This window comes from Cetorhinus maximus, chromosome 4 (genome assembly GCF_964194155.1).
Source record: "Cetorhinus maximus chromosome 4, sCetMax3.hap1.1, whole genome shotgun sequence".
In the NCBI taxonomy this organism is placed as follows: Eukaryota; Metazoa; Chordata; class Chondrichthyes; order Lamniformes; family Cetorhinidae; genus Cetorhinus; species Cetorhinus maximus.
Genome location: NC_135882.1, coordinates 143,459,942 through 143,480,463, shown reverse-complemented (window position 1 = coordinate 143,480,463; position 20,522 = coordinate 143,459,942). Strand labels below are relative to the sequence as shown.

At 42.2% G+C, this 20,522-nt stretch overlaps 1 protein-coding gene across 2 annotated transcripts in view; it reads left to right on the top strand.

Annotated features, from left to right (window-relative positions):
* The window catches only part of LOC144679950 (CMP-N-acetylneuraminate-beta-galactosamide-alpha-2,3-sialyltransferase 1-like), a 99,156-nt gene extending 79,343 nt beyond the window's left edge, over window positions 1-19,813 (top strand). Inside the window, exons 3-7 of one of the 2 annotated variants that reach the window (XM_078540950.1) lie at window positions 3,659-3,852; window positions 8,855-9,034; window positions 9,627-9,672; window positions 16,128-16,247; window positions 18,848-19,813. In XM_078540950.1, the coding sequence (XP_078397076.1) occupies window positions 3,659-3,852; window positions 8,855-9,034; window positions 9,627-9,672; window positions 16,128-16,247; window positions 18,848-19,021 (714 nt within the window). In that variant the 3' untranslated portion in view covers window positions 19,022-19,813. The other variant, XM_078540951.1, reaches the window with a different exon arrangement.
* The last annotated feature ends 709 nt before the right edge of the window (window positions 19,814-20,522 follow it).

Below are 20,522 nucleotides of genomic sequence, written 5' to 3'. Positions count from 1 at the left end.
ATAGACAACCCCCACCAATGTTTTCTGCCCCTTGGTGTTTCTTATCTCCACCCAAACAGATTCCACATCATGATTTTCTGAGCCAATATCCTTCCTCACTATTGCATTGATTTTCTCCTTTATTAACAATGCTACCCCACCTTCTTTCCCTATTTGTCTGTCCTTCCTAAATATTGAATACCCCTGGATGTTCAGTTCCCATCCTTGGTCACCCTGCAGCCATGTCTCCGTAATGCAACAATATCATATCTATTTGCACTGTTAATTTGTCTACCTTATTGAGAATGCTCTGCACATTAAGATACAATGCCTTTAAACTTGTATTTTTAACCTTGTTAGTCATCTTCGCTTTATTTTGCACTTTAACCCCATTTGTTTCTCGTCCTTGTTTTTTCTGCCCTCCACTTTTGCTTCTTACTTTTCGTTTCTATCCTTGTTTCCCCCTCCTCTGTCTCCCTGCTTAGGTTTCCATCCCCCCTGCCATTCTAGTTTAAACCCTCCCTGACAGCACTAGCAAACATCCCTCCCGAGGACATTGGTCCCGGTCCTGCCCAGATGCAACCCATCCTGTTTGTACTGGTCCCACCTTCCCCAGAACCGGTCCCAGTGTCCCAGAAATCTTAATCCCTCCCCTCTACACCATTTCTTCAGCCACGTATTCATCTGATATATCCTGTTATTTCTACTCTTCCTAGCATGTGGCATTGGTATAATCCTGAGATTACTACCTTTGAGGTCGTACTTTTTAATTTACGTCTGAACTCCCTATATTCAACTTGTAGGACCTCATCCCTTTTTTATTACCTATGTCATAGAGACATAAAGGTCTACAGCATAGAAAAAGGCCCTTCGGCCCATCAAGTCTGCGCCAGTCAAACAAGCACCTAACTATTCTAATCCCATTTTCCAGCACAGGGCCTATAGCCTTGTATGCCATGGCATCGCAAGTGCATATCCAAATACTTCTTAAATGTTATGAGGGTTTCTGCCTCTACCATCCTTTCAGGCAATGAGTTCCAGATTCACACCACCCTCTGGGTGAAAATATTTTTCCTCACATCCCCTTTAAACCTTCTGCCCTTTACCTTAAATCTATGCTCCCTGGTTATTGACAATGCCACCAAGGGGAAAAGTTCCTTCCTCTCTACCCTATCTATGCCCCTCATAATTTTGTACACCTCAATCATGTCCCCCCTCAATCTCCTCTGCTCCAGTGAAAATAACCCCAGTCTATCCAATCTCTGCTCATAACTAAAACTCTCCAGCCCAGGCAACATCCTGGTGAATCTCCTCTGCACTCTCTCTAGTGCAATCACACCCTTCCTATAATGCGGATTCCAGAACTGCACACAATATTCTAGCGTTTTATAAAGTTCCAGCAAAACCTCCCTGTTCTTATATTCTATTGCCTCGGCTAATAAAGACAAGTATCCCATATGCCTTCTTAACCGCCTTATCTACCTGTCCCGTTACCTTAAGGGACCGTTGGACATGCACACCAAGGTCCCTCTGATCCTCAGTACTTCCCAGGGTCCTACCATTCACCATGTATTCCCGTGCCTTGTTTGTCCTGCCCAAGTGCATCACCTCACACTTATCCGGATTAAATTCCATTTGCCACTGATCAGCCCATCTGACCTGCCCGTCTATATCCTCCTGTAATCTAAGGCTATCCTCCTCACTATCGTTGGTACCTATATGTACCACGACCACTGGTTGTTCGCCCTCCCCCTTCAGAATGCCCTGCAGCCTCTCTGAGACATCCTTGACCCTGGCACCAGGGAGGCAACATACTATCCTGGAGTCTCTTTTGCAGCTGCAGAAACAGGTTGGTGTTTACCTGCATAACAACACTGATTGCACTTCAAAAGTAACTTATTAGCGGTGAAGCACTTTAGACACCTGAAGAAGTGTAAGATGCAACTTAATGGCTATGTAAAATGAGCTGTATAAATTCAACCACCCATTATATATCACTCCTGACTTACATTTCCATTGATTTCAATTAATCCCAAAGTCAAAATTACCCCCAGTGCTATAAGTTAACAAAATATTTACATCTCAATGTGAGCCAGCCATCAGGAAGACATTCGTTATGCACAATGGGCTAATGCATAGTAAGATTATTGCATCTTCATTGATTTCTATTGGACCTTGCTCCATTAAATCCTTATTGGACACCAAACAGTGTTATAATAAAGTTAATCTATCTGTGTTTCTATAAATGCTAAAAGGCAGGAGCATTGCAAATGTTACACCCTTGTTAAAAAAAGAAGAGGATAGACTTGGCGATTTCGGGCCAGTCCATTTAACATTAATGTTGGATGAGCTTTTAAAAACAATACTCGAGAAAATTAGCAGCCACTTGGACAAGCATTGACTAATGAAGGAAAATCTAACATGGATTTGTTAAAGGTAAATTGGGCTTGACTAACTTGATTGAGTGTTTTGGCAAGGTAACAGAGAGTTGTGAATGGGCTTTCAAAAGACATTCGATAATGAAGTACCACATATTAGGCTTGTTGGCAAAAATTGAAGCCCATGGCAAAATGGGCAGCATGGGTACAAAATTGTCTAAGAGAGAGAAAACAATGAGCTGGGGTGAATGATTGTTTATCAGACCAGAGGGATACATACAGGGGAGTTCCCAAGGTTCATTACCAGGGTTACTGCTGTTTTTAATAATATATTAATGACTAGGCCTTGGAGGTACATGGCACAATTTTGAAACTTGCAGGTTGCATGAAGCTTGCAAGTGCAGTAAATAGTGAGGAAGATATTATTAGACTTTGAAAGGACAGACAGCTGGTGGAATGGGCACCATGGCAGGTGCAATTCACTGCAGAGTATTTGGTTCTATTTTAGTATGAAGATTGAGGTTGGAATAAAAGCAAAAATGGTACAATTTTTTAAAGGAAGTGGAAGAACAGAGGGATGTGGGGGTGTTTTGTGCACAAATTTCTGAAGGTGGCAGGATAAATCAACAAAGCAGTAAATAAAGCATGTGTGGATCCTGGACCTTATAAATAGAAGAATACAGTACAAAAGTCAGCAAGTTAGGTAGCTTGGGCCAACTGGAGTATTTTGTCTAATACTAGGTATGGCGTTTTAGGTGGTCATGAAGGCTTTGGAGAGTGTACAGGAGATTTAATAGAATGGATCCAGGGATGAGGGATCACAATTGGGTGGATAGATTAGAGAAGCTGGAGTGTTCTCCACGAAGTAGAGAAGGTTAAGAGGAGATTTAATTCAGATGTTTAAAATCATGAAGGATAAAGAGAAGCTGCTTTCAATGTCTGAAGGGTACATAACAAGATCACGATTTAAGGTGATTGGCAAAAGTATCAGAGGCGACATGAGAAAAACTTTTTTATGTAACAAAGTGGTGAGGATTTGGAATCCACTACTTGATAGGATGGTGGGAAACAGATTCAATTGTGGCCTTCAAAATGGAGTTGGATAAATACTTGAAGAAAAAGAATTACAGGATATAGAGAATGAAGGTGTAGGATTAACTGGATTGCTGTTCAGAAGAGCTGGTGCAGACTCAATGGGCCAAATGGCCTCCCTGAGTTCTGTACAATTTATGATTTGGTGAAATATTGTTGGGTATAAACTAATGAATCACTGTTTTTTTTTAAATATTACCTTCCCATAGAGGCTTCAACATGAAAATAACCCATCCAATATTAGCAGCTTAATGGAAGAACTATTTAATCTGTTTCCGGGGGACAACATGTTCATGGACCAGGGACCAAACAGATGTAGGACATGCGCTGTTGTAGGAAATTCTGGCAATTTAAAAGGATCCAAATATGGACCATCAATTGACTCTAATAATGTAGTCATGAGGTAAGTCACTTGGTGCTAACATTAGCATGTTGCCCACTTATTCAAGTTGTAAAATGCAAGTTCAGGATTCAAATAAAATATTGCTCATGATGCCATGCCTGCAGAAAGAACTTTTAAAACCGCTGTGTAATACCTTTTATTTCTTCAATATAAGTAGCTAGAGGAGAGGAGGAAAGAAATTGGAAGGATGACAAAAAGAAAGTACACAAACCTCTTTGTAAGTTGAACACAGCTCAACTTCTATGCAAAGGGAACATACTTAATACAATGTTTCTCTTGTGTGGTTCTCTGATGTTTGTTCACTTACCCTAGATTGGGCTTGTCAACTACTGGTGATTGGAATCTGAGACAAACTTGGTTCAGTTGGCACTCTCGCCTCTGGATCAGAATGTTATAGTGTTGAGCCACATTCCAAGACATGGAGCTCAACATTGTAAGATGACACTCCAGTGCACCACTGAGAGAGTGTTGCATTAGCAGAGAACCTGTCCTTCTGATGATACTAAATAGGGATCTTCAATACCCACCTGAAACAGGCACCCAGTTCAGGTAAACAGTCAAGACCCCAATGCACTGTTTGTCGACAAGCAGGGAGTTCTGTGTCCTGGCCAACAATCCTTTCTCCAGCAAAGGAACCAAGATAGTTAACTGTTTAGTCATCTTGTTATTGCTTGTGGGATTGTGCTTTTTGTAAAATAGTTCATGTGTTCTCCTGCATAACTGTCACTGCAATTCCAAGTAATTATTTTTATGTGAAATGCGTTACAATATTCCAGTAATGCTCTAGCTGAAATCAGGTAAAACAGCAGTTTGTGACAGTGGTTCACTGGATAATGTGTTGTGCAGTGAAGCTGTACATCAAGAGGTTCCAGATTTTGTTTGCACCATTGCAAGAGCTTATTTTGTGCACCCTGCAATATGGATGATTTGTAAATATGTGTGTCATACTTGCATGGGGAACATGTAGCCTTCCAATTTCAGCACAAATCAAGAATTGAATTTAGAACCTTCCTAATCTGCATGGTTTAGCACTCAAGGTGCATTTATTACTCAACGTGGCATTGTCGGAGCCGAGTATTTTGTTTACCCCTAATTCCTGCCCCTCTTCTCCTAAAGCATTGATTCTCACTGAGGTACAGTTCCATCAATGCCAGTTATCCTCGAGTACCTCAACTAAGTGGTCATTTTTCATCTATGAACTTCAGCAGGCTAATCTGGGCAAATAAAACCCTCAGCATCGAGCCTGTCAAGCCCCCTAAGAAGGTTTCAGCCACAAAGGAGCCAAGACTCGCAAAGTTGGACAATGTTACAGAGGTGGAAAGAGTCTTAGTGATTGCACGAACCAGGAGCTCATCCTGTGAGACCACAAAACCACAAAAATGTTACACTAGCTAAAAGTTAACTAACTGAGCATAGCCCACAGATAAAAATCTCTAAATCAGATGAGCTGTCGTCACTGAATGATAAGAATGTTGAGACCAGTCATAAGGAGAAGAGAGAATGCCTTGTAGTTATATGGATTCCTTTAAGGGAAGTAGGTGAGAACATTGCGGATGCCCTAACTATAATCTTTCAAAATTCTCTCAATTCGGGTAACTTGATTGAAAAATTGTGCTATTTAAGAAAAGTGAGAGAGGGAAACAGGCAAATTACATTGAAAACAGAAAATGCTGGGAATACTCAGTTAATCTGACAGCATCTGTGAAGAGAGAAACAGAGTTAACATTTCAGGTCAATGGGAATCAGAATGGGGAATTTACAAACACTTAACCTAATATCTGTTATTGGGAAATTTCTAGAGTCTATAGGGTTAGGCTACCTGAAAACCTTAAATTTTCAACTGATTATTGTCAGCATGGAATTGTGATGGGTAGGTCATGCCTGGCAACAACAACTTTTATAGTGCCTTTGAAGGAATAAAATATTCAAAGGTACTTCACAGGAACATTATAAAACAAAAATAAAACTGAGCAGCAAAAATAGAGTCATTGGGAATCAAGGGGAAAACTCTCCACTGGTTGGAGTCATACCTAGCACAAAGGAAGATGGTTGTGTTTGTTGGAGGACAATCATCTCAGTTCCAGAACATCACTACAGGAGTTCCTCAGGATAGTGTCCTAGGCCCAACCATCTTCAGCTGCTTCATCAATGACCTTCCTTCCATCATAAGGTCAGAAGTGGGGATGTTCGCTGATGATTGCACAATGTTCAGCACCATTCACAACACCTCAAATACTGAAGCTGTCCAGTAAGATCTGGACAATATGCCGGCTTGGGCTGACAAGTGGCAAGTAACATTCATGCCACACAAGTGTCAGGCAATGACCATCTCCAACAAGAGGGAATCTAACCATCACCCCTTGACATTCAATGGCATTACCGTTGCTGAATCCCCCACTGTTAACATCCTGGGGCTGCCATTGATCAGAAACTGAACTGGACTAGTCATATAAATACTGTGGCTATAAGAGCAGGTCAGAGGCTAGGAATCCTGAGGCGAGTAACTCACTTCCTGACTCCCCAAAGCCTGTCCAACATCTACAAGGCACAAGTCAGGAGTGTGATGGAATACTCGCCACTTGCCTGGATGAGTGCAGCTCCAACAACACTCAAGAACCTTGACACCATTCAGGGCAAAACAGCCCTCTTGATTGGCACCTCTTCCACAAACATTCACTTGCTGCACCACCAATGCATAGTGGCAGCAGTGTGTACCATCTACAAGATGCACTGCAGGAGCACACCATGGCTCCTTAGCACCTTCCAAACCCTCGATCGCTGACATCTAGAAGGACAAGGACAGCAAATGTCTGGGAACATGACCACCTGCAAGTTTCCCTCCAAGCCACTCACCATCCTGACTTGGAAATATATCGATTCTCCTTCATCATCGCATGGTCAAAATCTTGGAACTCCCTCCCTAACAGCACAGTGGGTGTACCTACACCATATGGGCTGCAATGTTTCAAGAAGGCAACTCACCACCACCTTCTCAAGGGCAACTAGGGATGGGCAATAAATGCTGGCCTAGCTAGCAATGTACACATCCTGTGAAAGATTAGGAAAATGTGGGAGATGTTTGTGAGGTAGAGCTGGGTTTTGTCTTTGTACATATGATAGCTAATGCTGTGCTTTTGGATGATGTCGCCAAGGGGAAATGTGTAGATGAGAAGTAGGAAGGGGCCGAGGATAGATCCTTGGGAGACACCAAAGATATTGATGCAGAAGCAGGGAGAAAAGCCATTGAAGTGATACACTAGCTACAATTAGGCATGCATGGAACTCAGCAAGTGCAGTCCCATCAAGCTGCACAAAAGTGGAGAGATGTTGGAGGAGAATCGTATGGTCAACTACATCAAAGGCTGTAGACAGATTGAGAAGGATGAGGAAGGATAGTTTATCTTTGTCACAGTCACATAAGATAACATTTGTGACTTTGATAAGCCACATTTCAATGCTGTGGCATGGGTAGAAACCTGATTGGGGCAATTCAAGCAGATGGAAAGATAGTCATGGATTTAGACTAAACCAGTTTTCGGCCATATCCTTTGAAGTCTGCGTCCCTTGAGTTTGAGAGAGAGGAGATGAGGGCTATACTAGGGGAAATGGCCAGTGTGAGAGAAAGTAGTGGTTTTATAAGGGACTAGGGCATCAAAGATGGAGGTGAGGGTGCAGTTGAGCAAATCAGTAGATGCAAAAAGACAGTTGGGGCTTTGAAAGTGCTGTTGTAAGTGCATTTTTTAGAGCATAATTTTTCTCCCAGCGGTTGATACAGGAGGCAGATTTGGTATGTGGAAGGGGGTTGTTGGTAGAGAGCAAGACAAAGAAGTGCTCAAAGGTAGCCATATCTGTGATAGATGTCATAATATTAGCAAGACCACATGAGGTGGCAAGGTCAAGGAGGTAGCTGTGGATATATATTGGGGAGTTATATTGAAGGAGAGAGGATAAGAGGATGGTGAACTCCGAGGAGAAGAAACATAATGAGTTGAAACTGAATTAATTTTTTGAAGAGGCGACTAAAATAGTGGACAGGAGAGTGTTTATGGTCATTATTTAGATTTCCAGAAGGTTTTGATAAAATTCCTAATAAAAGACTGTTGGAAAAGTTGAAACTCATGGAATTGAAGGCAATTGACCTGGTTAGGAAATTGGCTGAGTGGAAGGAGACAGAAATTAGAGATAATGGGCAGCATCTCTCTAACTGGCAGCATATGGTATTCTGCAAGGATCTGTATTGGATCCTTAACAATCTCTGTATTCATTAATGACTTAGGTGATTGGATAGAAAGCTGCACATCTAAATTTGCTGGTGAAACAAAAATAGGTAGTAATGTAAGCAGTGTGGATGGAATATACAATTGGAAAGGGATATTGATAGATTTAGTAACTGGACAAAACTGTGGCAAATGGATTTCAATGCAGGCAAGTGTGAGGTCATCCACTTTGGACCTAAAAGGATAGAACAGGAGACTTTCTAAATGATGAAAAGCTGAAAGCAGTGGAGGTCCAAGGAAACATGGTGGTCAAAATAGACATCATTTAAATGGCATGAACGGGTGCAGAAAATAATCAAATGGCCTTTGTATCTAGAGGAATAGAATATAATGGCGTACAAGTCACATTTCAGCTATACAAAGTCCTGGATAAACCATACCTTAAGTACCGCGAGAAAATCACATATTAGGAAGGATATATTGACCTTGGATGGAGGGCAGTGTAGATTTACTAGAATGATATATGGACTCCACACAGCAACCACTTTCTGTGCAGTAGGCTCCCACAAAGAGCACTATGATAATGGCTGTTTTAGTGATGTTGTTTGAGAGATAAGCATTGGCCAGGACACCATAGATAATTTCCATGCTCTTCTTTGAAATTGTAGTGTCCCAACCACTATCAACTACCTTAACACAGAGCTGGAATCATTTTAGCACTTGCTTAATGTCTTATTGTCTTCTGACATCATCATTTTTCCTTTCCTTGTCTCCTGTTCACATAGGATGAATCGGGCAAAAACAGCTGGCTACGAGGCAGATGTGGGCACTAAAACCACGCATCACTTCATGTACCCTGAAAGTGCTCAGAACCTTGCAAATAATGTGTCCTTGGTTCTGATCCCATTTAAAGTATTGGACATAAAGTGGCTAATCAGTGCTTTCACAACTGGCCATATCACTCGGTGAGTCAATAGCTAAATGTTGTCAAAGGAACAACAGCAAACAGCCTTGTATCTCCATGATGATCAACTTCCCTCCATGTTATTTTTACATTTCTTTTGCTTTCCAGTTCTCCTGAATGGAAGGCAACGACATATCCTGGGGTAGAGCTTCAAATGGGCTGTGACCCTCCTACACCCACCCAATTACCCATCCTCCATGCATGAGCCTTGACAAGGGGCATCTAGACATTTTTTCCACATGGGCTGTAGGGAGGTGTATAATATTGGTCAATGAAAACCCTAATGTAGAACATACTCAGCAAAGTCACATAAAACTTGGTCATTCGTTGTCTCTCCTTAAGTATCCATAGGACACAAACATTCAATGGAGGATAAAGTGAGATGTTCATTAATAATATGTTGATCAATGAGTACTAAAGATTCTAGATGCATTATAGGTCAGCAATTAATAATTGCATTTTCAAGTTGGTCAGTAAGACACAATTAGATATCAGATTGTTTAAATAAATGGTTGTATTTCTCTTTAATTGTGTGCTCAGAATGAGATGAATTAATGACATTTTCTACATTTTATTTATTCTTTTATGAACAGCACTTATGTATCGGTGCTACGTAAGATCAATGCAAATAAAGACAAGGTGAGTTGGAATTTTGTTATCTGTATTTAGTTGGGAAGGCACAGGTGGAAGATCTTTGGTGACTGGTTGAGGCTGTGTTTACATTATAGTTGCAACATTTCCACTCACACTGGAGTTCTAATGCCCAACTCTAGAGCAAAACAAAGTGAGACATTTTGAAATAAGTCATATCAAACACTAATATTGAATGTATTTTTGGTGCAAAGAATAAAATGTGTCTTACAGACCATACAGTAATAGTGATTATGGCTGGATTTTTATTCCAGAGGCGGGTAGCTGGGGTCAGGAAATTTCCTGGTTAGGCATGCCCCCCCCTCCCCCTTGGGAGGAAGTACCTGCAGAGGCAGGACTTTTGTTCTGGGGTTGAGGGGGACTACATGCTGGAGTTGGGCTTGCTGCCCCTGGAAACAGCGTGGAGGCAGCCAAAGAGGCTGCCAGTTTCCGAGGTGCGCTGTTGAAAAGGCACGCCTCGGTGCTGGGGGACTTCATCGCAATTACAATCAAATGAATAAAGCAAAAAACAGCCCTCTATCCCTCACACCCACTTGCCCCTCTCACACACCCACCTTACCCGCTCTATGCCAACTCATGCCACATTATGCCCCTCCATCCACCCACCATGACTCCTCATACCCTCCATGCCAACCAATGGCCCTCATACCCTCCATACCAATCTATGGCACTTCCATGCCCATCACCCAGTATACACTCTGTACAGGACCAATTAACCTTATAGTAACAATAGCATGTGTGAAAAAGCTTTAAAAAGTCATTCATTCATAACTTTTTACTAGAGCCCTATAAAAGTGTCAACCATCCAGACCATTTAAAATATCAATAGCAGAAACTGAAAGCACTTGACACCTCTATATCTTGTGTAAATAAACACTGTGCAATTGACAAAAGAAATCACAAAGAAAGAGCTGTAAATCAAGCATTGCTTTCCCTGGAGTGCAGCTGTTTCAACAGACTATAGATATCTAGGCTCTCAGTCAAGCCCCATTATACATCAATGCATTATCCATATCATTCTGTTAGTCACCATCAAAATGAATTTGTCCGCAGACTGACGATGAGGGCATCTGTGGTATCATCCAGCTTGTTGTGCACAGAAGTATAAAGGAACTCAAAATGCATTATTCAGCTGCACCAAAACTTCATCACTTTTATGGCTGACCAGCAGCATCAGCAAGTTAAGGAAACACAATTCTACTGGCTCTCCCAGGCTTCAGAGTCAATGATTGCATCCCTGTTGTTATCCTGTTCTGTGCCCTGCATAAACCATAAGGAATTTGATTCATTATCCAGCTGGTTTACAACCAGCACCACAGAATAATACTGTTTCATTGAGAATTCTCACATTGCCTCATTTTAAGACATATTGCATTTTTAGAGTAAGGAAGAGAGGAAATGACCAAAGCTTCCCTCTTCAATAATGGCTCCTGATACTCTTGTATCAAGCATAAGAACGTAGATACATAGGAGCAGGAGTAGGCCATTCAGCCTCTCGAGCCTGCTCTGCCATTTAACTAGATCATGGCTGATCTTCTACCTCACATCATCTTCCCGCATTATCCCTGTGACCCTTCATGTCATCTAGAAATCTATCAACCTCTACTTTGAGCGTACTCAATGACTGAGCCTCCACAGCCCTCTGGAGTAGAGAATTCTGAAGATTTACCACCCACTAGCTGAAGAAATTCCATCTCATCCCAGTCCTAAATGGCCTGCCTCTTATTCTAAGACTGTGTCCCCTAGTTCTTGACCTCTCCCCCCAAACAGGGAAAACATTCCTCCTGCATCTACCCTATTAAGCCCTGTAAGAATTTTGTGCACTTCAGTGAGATCACCTCTCATTCTTCTAAACTCTAGAGAATACAGGCCCAGATAGTCTCCTTAGTCTTACCTCACAGGACAATCCTGCCATTCCTAGGATCAACCTGGTGAACCTTCTTTGCACTCCCTCTATGGCCAGTATATCCATCCTTGGGTAAAGAGACCAAAACTGCACAAAATACTCCAGAGCATGTTGGACCGCTGTCCCTGCAGTGTAGGTCCACCCACAGTGCTGTTAGGGAGGAAGTCCCACGATTTTTATCCAGCAACAGTGAAGGAGCGGCGATATATTTCCAAGTCAGGATATGGTCTCACCAAGGCACTATACAGCTGCAGCAACACTTCCTTATTCCTGTACTCTAGCAATAAAGGCTAACATGCCATTTGTCTTCCTAATTGCTTGTTGCACCTGCATGTTAGCTTTCAGTGACTTATGAACAAGGATGCCCAAGTCTCTTTGGACATCAATATTTCCCAATCCCTAATCATTTAAGAAATACTCTGCGTTTCAGTTTTTTCTACCAAAGTGGATAGCTTCACATTTTTCCACATTATTTTCCATCTGCCATGTTCTTGCCCACTCGTTTAGTCTGTCTAAATCTTCTTGAAGCCTCTTTGCATCCTCCTCATAACTCATATTCCCACCAAATTTTGTGTCATCAGCAAACTTGGAAATATTACATTTGGTCCCCACATCCAAATCATGAAATAGATTGTGAACAGCTGAGGCCCAAATACTGATTCTTGTGATGCTACCCCACTAGTCACAGGGTATCAACTTGAGAATGATTCATTTATCCCTACTCTGTTTTCTGTCCGTTAACTAATCCTCACTCCATGCCAGTATTTTCCCCCCCCAATCCTGTGTGGGACCCTTCCAAAGAATTCTGAAAATCCAAATATATCACATCCACTGGTTTCCCTTATCTATCCTGCTAGTAACCTCCTCAAAAAACTCCAACAGGTTTGTCAAACATGATTTCCTTTTCATAAATTCATGTTGACCCTGTCCAATCTCATCATTATTTTCTAAATGCCCAGTTATCACATCTTTTATAATGGATTATAGCATTTTCCTTACTACTGATGACAGGCTAACAGGTCTGTAGTTTCCCACATTTGCTACCTTGCAATCTGCAGGCACCATTCAAGAATCTTAAGGATTTTGAAATATGATCACCAATGCCTCCACTATCTCTACAGCCACCTCTTTCAACAGATGTAGATCATCAGGTCCATAGAATTTATCAACCTTTAGCCCCATTAATTTCTCCAGCACTACTTTTTTACTAATACTAATTTCTTTCAGATCCTCAATCTTACTAGACCCTTGGTTCCCCAATATTTCAGGGAGGCTTCTGGTATTTTTTTAATTCATTAGTGGGATGTGTGCATCACTGGCTAGGCCAGCATTTATTGCCCATCCCTAATTGCACTTGAGAAGGTGGTGGTGAGCTGCCTTGTTGAACCGCTGCAGTCCCTGTGGTGTAGGTCCAACCACAGTGCTGTTAGGGAGGGAGTCCCAGGATTTTGACCCAGCAACAGTGAAGGAACGGTAATATATTCCCAAGTCAGGATGGTGAGTGGCTTGGAGGGGAACTTATAGGCGGTGGTGTTCCTATCTTTCTGCGGCCCTTGTCAATCAAGATGGAAGGTGCTGTCTAAGGAGGCTGTCTTCCTCTGTGAAGACATGCACCAGTGTATTTGTTTAGTTTCTCTGTGATTTCTTTATTACCCATTGTAAATTCTCCATATTGTGCCTGTAATGGGCCCACATTTGTCTTTACTAACCTTTTCCTTTTTATATACCTATAGAAGCTTTTACAGTCTGTTTTAATGTTCCTTCCTAGTTTAATTTCATATTCAATTTTCTCTTTATTAATTTCTTGGTTCTCTTTTGCTGAATTTTAAAATGCTCAATCCTCAGGCTTTCTACTTGTTTTGGCAACTTTATATATTTATTCCCTTGATCAGATAGAATCCTTAACTTCTCTTGTTAGCCAAGGTTGGATCACTTTTCCTACTGGCTTTTTGTACCTTAAATGAATGTAAATTTGTTGCAAACCATGTATTAATTCGTTAAATGCTAGCCATTGCCTGTCTACCATCATACCTGTTAATGTTTCCCCTGGTTGGGGGTATCTAGAACCAGGGGATACAGTGTCAGAATAAGAAAGAATACATTTAAGACCGAGATGAGGAGGAATTTCTTCAGTTAGAAGGTGGTGAATCTTTGGAATTCTCTACCTCAGAGGGCTGTGGAGGCTCAGTCATTGAGTATGTTCAAAGCAGAGGTCGATTGATTTCTAGATACCAGTGACATTAAGGGATACAGGGACAGTGTGGGAAAATGGCGTTGAGGCAGATGATCAGCCATGATCTAGTTAAATGATGGAGCAGGCTTGAGGGGCCGAATAGTCTACTACTGTTCCTATGTCCTATGTTCCTATGAGGGTTTCAACACAGAGGGGCTGAGGCTGAGATGCAGGCAGTTAATATAATGGAGGTGGAAATAAGCTTTCTCTATGTTGGTGAGGATATGGGATTGGAAGCTTAGCTACCCATCACATAGTATGCTGAGATTGCAACTTGACTGGTTCAGCCAAAAATATTTGCTAGGAAATGGGGATGGAGTCAATGATGAAGGTAGAGATTGAGGAGGAGGTTGAAGGAGATGGTTGAAACAAGAACAAAAATTGCTGGATAAACTCAGCTGGTCTGACAGCATCTGTGGAGAGAAAGACAGAGTCAATGTTTCAAGTCCAGATGACTCTTCTACAGAACTGTCATTTGGACTCAAAACGTTGACTCTGTCTTTCTCTTCACAGATGCTGTCAGACCTGCTGAGTTTTTCCAGCAATTTTTGTTCTTGTTTCAGATTTCCAGCATCCGCAGTATTTTGTTTTTAACTTAGTGATGGTTGAACATTGGACGAGCGGAAGAATCTAATGGAATCGGATGTTATTATCTTACATGTACAGCTGACCCCATATATATCTGTAGATTGTGTTTCCAGAGGGCTACGTGCAGAGGATAGGGCCAAGGTTATTATTTGTCATTTATATAAACGATATAGATGACTATGTGGGGGGTAGGATTAGTAAGTTTGCGGATGACACAAAGATTGGCCGGGTGGTTAACAGTGAGGTTGAGTGTCTTGGGCTACAGGAAAATATAGACGGGATGGTCAAATGGGCAGATAAGTGGCAGATGGAATTTAACCCTGAAAAGTGTGAGGTGATACACTTTGGAAGGAGTAATTTGACGAGGAAGTATTCAATGAACGGCATGACACTAGGAAGTTCTGAGGAACAAAGGGACCTTGGCATGTGTGTCCATACATCTCTGAAGACAGAGGGGCATGTTAGTGGGGTGGTGAAAAAGGCACATGGGACAGTTGCCTTTATCAATCAAGGCATAGATTACAAAATTAGGGAGGTCATGTTGGAGTTGTATAGAACCTTGGTGAGGCCACAGCTGGAGTACTGCATGCAGTTCTGTTCGCCACATTATAGGAAGGATGAGATTGCACTGGAGGGGGTGCAGAGGAGATTCACCAGGATGTTGCCTGGGATTAAACATTTAAGTTATGAAGAGAGGTTGGATAGACTTGGGTTGTTTTCGTTGGAGCAGAGAAGACTGAGGGGCGACCTGATCAAGGTGTACAGGATTATGAGGGGCATGGACAGGGTGGATAGGCAGCAGCTGTTCCCCTTAGTTGAAGGGTCAGTCACAAGGGGACATAAGTTCAAGGTGAGGGGCAGGAGGTTTAGGGGGGATGTGAGGAAAAACTTTTTTACCCAGAGGGTGGCGACGGTCTGGAATGCACTGCCTGGGAGAGTGGTGGAGGTGGGTTGCCTCACATCCTTTAAAAAGTACCTGGATGAGCACTTGGCATGTCATAACATTCAAGGCTATGGGCCAAGTGCTGATAAATGGGATTAGGTAGGTAGGTCAGGTGTTTCTCACGTGTTGGTGCTGACTCGATGGGCCGAAAGGCCTCTTCTGCACTCTGTGATTCTGTGAAGGTTAGGCACGGGGGTAATGTTGCAGAGGTGATAGTGTGGATTTGGGAAGACTATGGAGGTAACAGTGCCAATTGGTAGGTATACTTGGTAATTCTAAATAAAGATTGGGAGAGATATAAAACAAGCTACTGACTTGCCCGTACTCATTTTACACCATGCAACAAAGTTCTCATCTACTGCTTTGAATGCATGTACACTCCGTTTCATTATCTTTCCTTGGTCATTTTTCAAGCCTACTTAGTCAAAAAAAGGCTCTTCTAACTTCCCATCTCTCTCCCTAAATTACTGATATTGTCAGTGGCATTTAAGCCCACTATTTTCATTGAGGAAAGTTAGAGAAGGACCAAGGAGCGACAGCGTTTTAAGTGCACGACCAAAGTTGGCAAGTGTAAGAAAGAGGTGAGCAAAATCAAGTAGTAGCTAGGTAGCACCAAGTTCCATTTCAAATTTGGTTAAAAGCTGATTCTTCCTATAAGTAGATCAGGAAAATATTTAGCCAGTTCTGAAAACATGTACCTGATGTTAGACTTACTACTTACCTGATAATTTATCTTTGTTCTAAATCCAATTTCTTCTTCTCGAGATTTTCAGGTATTGGTCTACAGCCCGCGTTTTTTTAAGTATGTTCATGACAACTGGAACGAGCATCACGGAAGATACTGCTCGACTGGAATGCTGGTCATAGCTTTTGCACTTCATATCTGTGATGAGGTAAATGTAACTTCTGGTGCATCTTAATTATTGAAAAGAGAAGTATAAGCCCTTTTATTGCTCATTTGGTAAATACACCACCAAATGCTGGACAGCCACATAGGTTTGAATAAGACATAGGACCATAAGACATAGGAGCAAAAATCAGGCCATTCGGCCTATCGAGTCTGCTCCGCCATTCAATCATGGTTGATAAGTTTCTCAACCCCATTCTCCCGCCTCCTCCCCATAACCTATGATCCCCTTACCAATCAAGAACCTATCTATCTCGATCTTAAATACACTCAATGACCTGGCCTCCAAATCCTTCTGTGGCAATGAATTCCATAGATTCACCACTCTCTGGCTAAAGAAGTTTCTCCTCATCTCTGCTCTAAAAGGTCTTCCCTTTACTCTGAGGCTGTGCCCTCAGGTCCTAGTCTCTCCTACTATTGGAAACATCTTCCCCACGTCCACTCTATCCAGGCCTTTCAGTATTCTGTAAGTTCCAATCAGATCCCCCCCTCATCCTTCTAAACTCCATCGAGTATAGACCCAGAGTCCTCAAACGTTCCTCATATGTTAAGCCTTTCATTCCTGGGATCGTTCTCGTGAACCTGCTCTGGACCCTCTCCAGGGCCAGCACATCCTTCCTGAGATACGGGGCCCAAAATTGCTCACAATATTCTAAATGCGGTCTGACCAGAGCCTTATAAAGCCTCAGCAGCACATCCCTGCTTTTATATTCTAATCCTCTCGAAATAAATGCCAACATTGCATTTGCCTTCTTAACTACCGACTCAACCTGCAAGTTAACCTTAAGAGAATCCTGGACTAGGACTCCCAAGTCCCTTTGCACTCCAGATTTCTGAATTCTCTCCCCATTTAGAAAATAGTCTATGCCTCTATTCTTCCGACCAAAGTGCATGACCTCACACTTCCCCACATTGTATTCCATCTGCCGCTTCTTTGCCCATTCTCCTAACCTGTCCAAATCCTTCTGCAGACTCCCCGCCTCCTCAATACTACCTGTCCCTCAACCTATCTTTGTATCATCTGCAAACTTAGCCAGAATGCCCTCAGTTTCTTCATCTAGATCATTAATGTATAAAGTGAAAAGTTGTGGTCCCAACACTGACCCCTGCGGAACTCCACTAGTCACCGGCCGCCATCCTGAGAAGGACCCCCTTATCCGCACTCTCTGCCTCCTGCCAGACAGCCAATCTTCTATCCATGCTAGTACCTTGCCTCTAACACCATGGGCTCTTATCTTACTGAGCAGCCTCCTGTGCAGCACCTTGTCAAAGGCCTTCTGGAAGTCCAAGTAGATAACATCCATTGGCTCCCCTTTGTCTAACCTACTCGTTACCTCCTCAAAGAATTCTGACAGATTTGTCAGGCATGACCTCCCCTTGATGAAACCATGCTGACTTTGCCCTATTTAGGCTAATCGGCTGTAATTTCCCATCTTTTTCCTCACTCCCTTCTTAAACAGTGGGGTTACATTAGCGATTTTCTAGTCCTCTGGGACCCTCCCTGACTCCAGTGATTTTTGAAAGATCACCACTAATGCCTCCACTATCTCTTCAGCTATCTCCTTCAGAACGCTGGGGTGTAATCCATCTGGTCCAGGTGATTTATCTACCTTCAGACGTTTCAGTTTTCCTAGCACCTTCTCCTTTGTAATGGCCACCATACTCACCTCTGCCCCCCGACTCTCTTGAACTTTGGGGATGTTACTCGTGTCTTCCACCGTGAAGACTGACGCAAAGTACCTATTCAGTTCCTCCACCATTTCTTTGTTCCCCACTACTACTTCTCCAGCGTCATTTTCCAGCGGCCCAATGTCCACTTTTGCCTCTAATGGTCTTATAGTCTTATGGTCTAAGACATAGGAATCTAGAAGAAGGAGGGGTGATCTAATCACGGTGTTTGAAATGTTGAAGGTAATTGGCAGGGTAGATTCAGAGAAGCTATATCCTCTGATGAGAGAATCAAGAACAAAGGGATGCAATCTTAAAATTGGAGTCAGGCCATTAGGAATGAAATCAGGAAACACTTATTCACATAATGCATTATAGAAATCTGGAATTCTGTCCCCCAAAAGGTTCTTGTTGCTGTGGAAAATAGGGCTTCAAAGACTGATATTTATTAGGCAAAGGAATCAAGAGATTTGGAAGCATTATGGGTAAATGGAATTTAGGTACAGATCAGCCATGATCTAATTGAATGGCAGAGTAGGCTCAAGGGGCTGAATGGCCTAGTCCTGTTCCTATGTTCCTAGATGAACAATGCTCAATCCAAGGTCTATATACTCAAGGCTGCTTATCTCAGTGCAGTAATTGGTCTCATTCCCGGTAGGTAAGAGAGTTGAAAAATTAGCAGGACTCATTCTCCAATGATTTGTCTGTTTTTTTTAGCTGGTAAGGGCTTGTATGGATATCACACCAATTCAGGATCAAGCAGCGTAACCCAAGCCAGCCCTCTGCAATCTGCGAGGGTAGTCTCACCCATGCAACCAAATGAGTCACTGCCAAAAGGGGGACAAAATGGGAAAAAACTTGGGACTTCCTTCTCTTGTGCAGCTTTACTCTAACAGATGTGCTGCCTCTGCTGTGCAGGTGAATGTTTATGGATTTGGAGCCGACAGCTCAGGAAATTGGCACCATTACTGGGAGAAGAATGCTGGCGCAGGAGCCTTCAGAGGGACAGGAGTTCATAACGGAGATTTCGAAGCCAATGTCACTCAGTCGCTTGCCAGTATTGGTAAAATCAATTTCTTTAAAGGCATTTGACCCTGAAAGACTGTGAGAACTCCAGACAAAGATTATACATATTATAAATGTCTTAAGCTTTATTGAGTTGATGAATGGTTCAACTAGGAAATTTAGCACTGCTCTGGAAACTCAGAAGATCAGCTCCTAATCATCTATAGTTATGCAAATGAAAAGTCAAATTGTTTCTACTCTCTTCCAATAATGTGCCTTAATTCCAACCTTAGAAAAACATGCCTTACTGAAACACTGAATTTTTTGTCCCTAATTTGACAATTATCTTTGATCTGTCTGAGTGCGTTTCTGAATCCAGGCTAATTCATACCAAATTGTCAGCAGTCTCACACTGTGCACCTACATTGATCACTGACTCGGCTGAAACCAACCTAGACTCATTTTGTGTCTCCCTAATTTTAGTCTGAAGAACATTTCTCCAGTTAGGGAGCGAGTTGGGGCGGAGAGAATTTGTCTGTCGTGCACTGTATTAAAATATTATCTATAGGAATCGTCAGTTTGAGTTCAGCAGGTGTGATCATCTAGTCAGCTTTCCATAAGAGCCTAGCTTCATCCAGGTTACTATCACAAGCGAGACTGGCACAGCCAATAACCCGTGGTAAACTCATTAATATTCAAAAGATTCTTGGAACATGAACAAATGAGTTTTTAGAGAGGAGGAGCTGGGCAATTTACTGAATTAGTGAAGGCTTTAAATGGATTATGAGGATTCAAGAATGCTAATTGACAATGGAGTTGATTGAATTTCTTCCTACAATGCCACGTTATATTAAAAAAAGATAATCTTTACTTTATAAAGAGGCTGACGTCAGAAGTGGTGTTGTCAGCACGACACTCAATACAACACTAATTTAGCTAAACACATGCCCAGGAGCTCCTCAGAAATGGCAGTGTATATAAAAAATGTCATCATTTGTGCCTTTTACTCAGCAAAATTAGAAAGATTCCAAGTTCTATTGCTTGGCCTGCGGTCAGAATAATGGGCATCAGCTTCCCAGGCAACAGAAGAGAACCAACAGTCTGGGAATGTCTTTCAGTGTCCAAATACCCCTAATTCAATATTCCCCATTGCAGACATTGAGTAAGGATAGAATCAGGGCTTGGCTGTGATTCCAGTACAGGTGTATAGCCTGCTATGCACACTGTCCAGACTCTGTACTTGGACGAGCATTCAGCATCATAGAATTATATCCAGGGTGCCCATACCATTCAGGAGAGAGAGGGGGAAGAAACGGGTGGATGTGAAGTGGAAGAAAACAACACCCGTCCTCACGTGTAGCTCCTCTCTGCCAATACCTTTTTTAAAAAATTACTGCCTTCATGAGGAGATGAATGTTAAACATTTTCTCATTTGTTACAAACCATGCTAAAAGTCGCTATTCTATCTTACATCCATTGCAATAAGCCACCTCCGCCATCAAAATAAAATGTTCAAGTGTTCTTATTTTTCACTAAACCCCGTGGTCCTTTGAGTCCCATTATATTAGCACCCTGAAAGAACACTGAT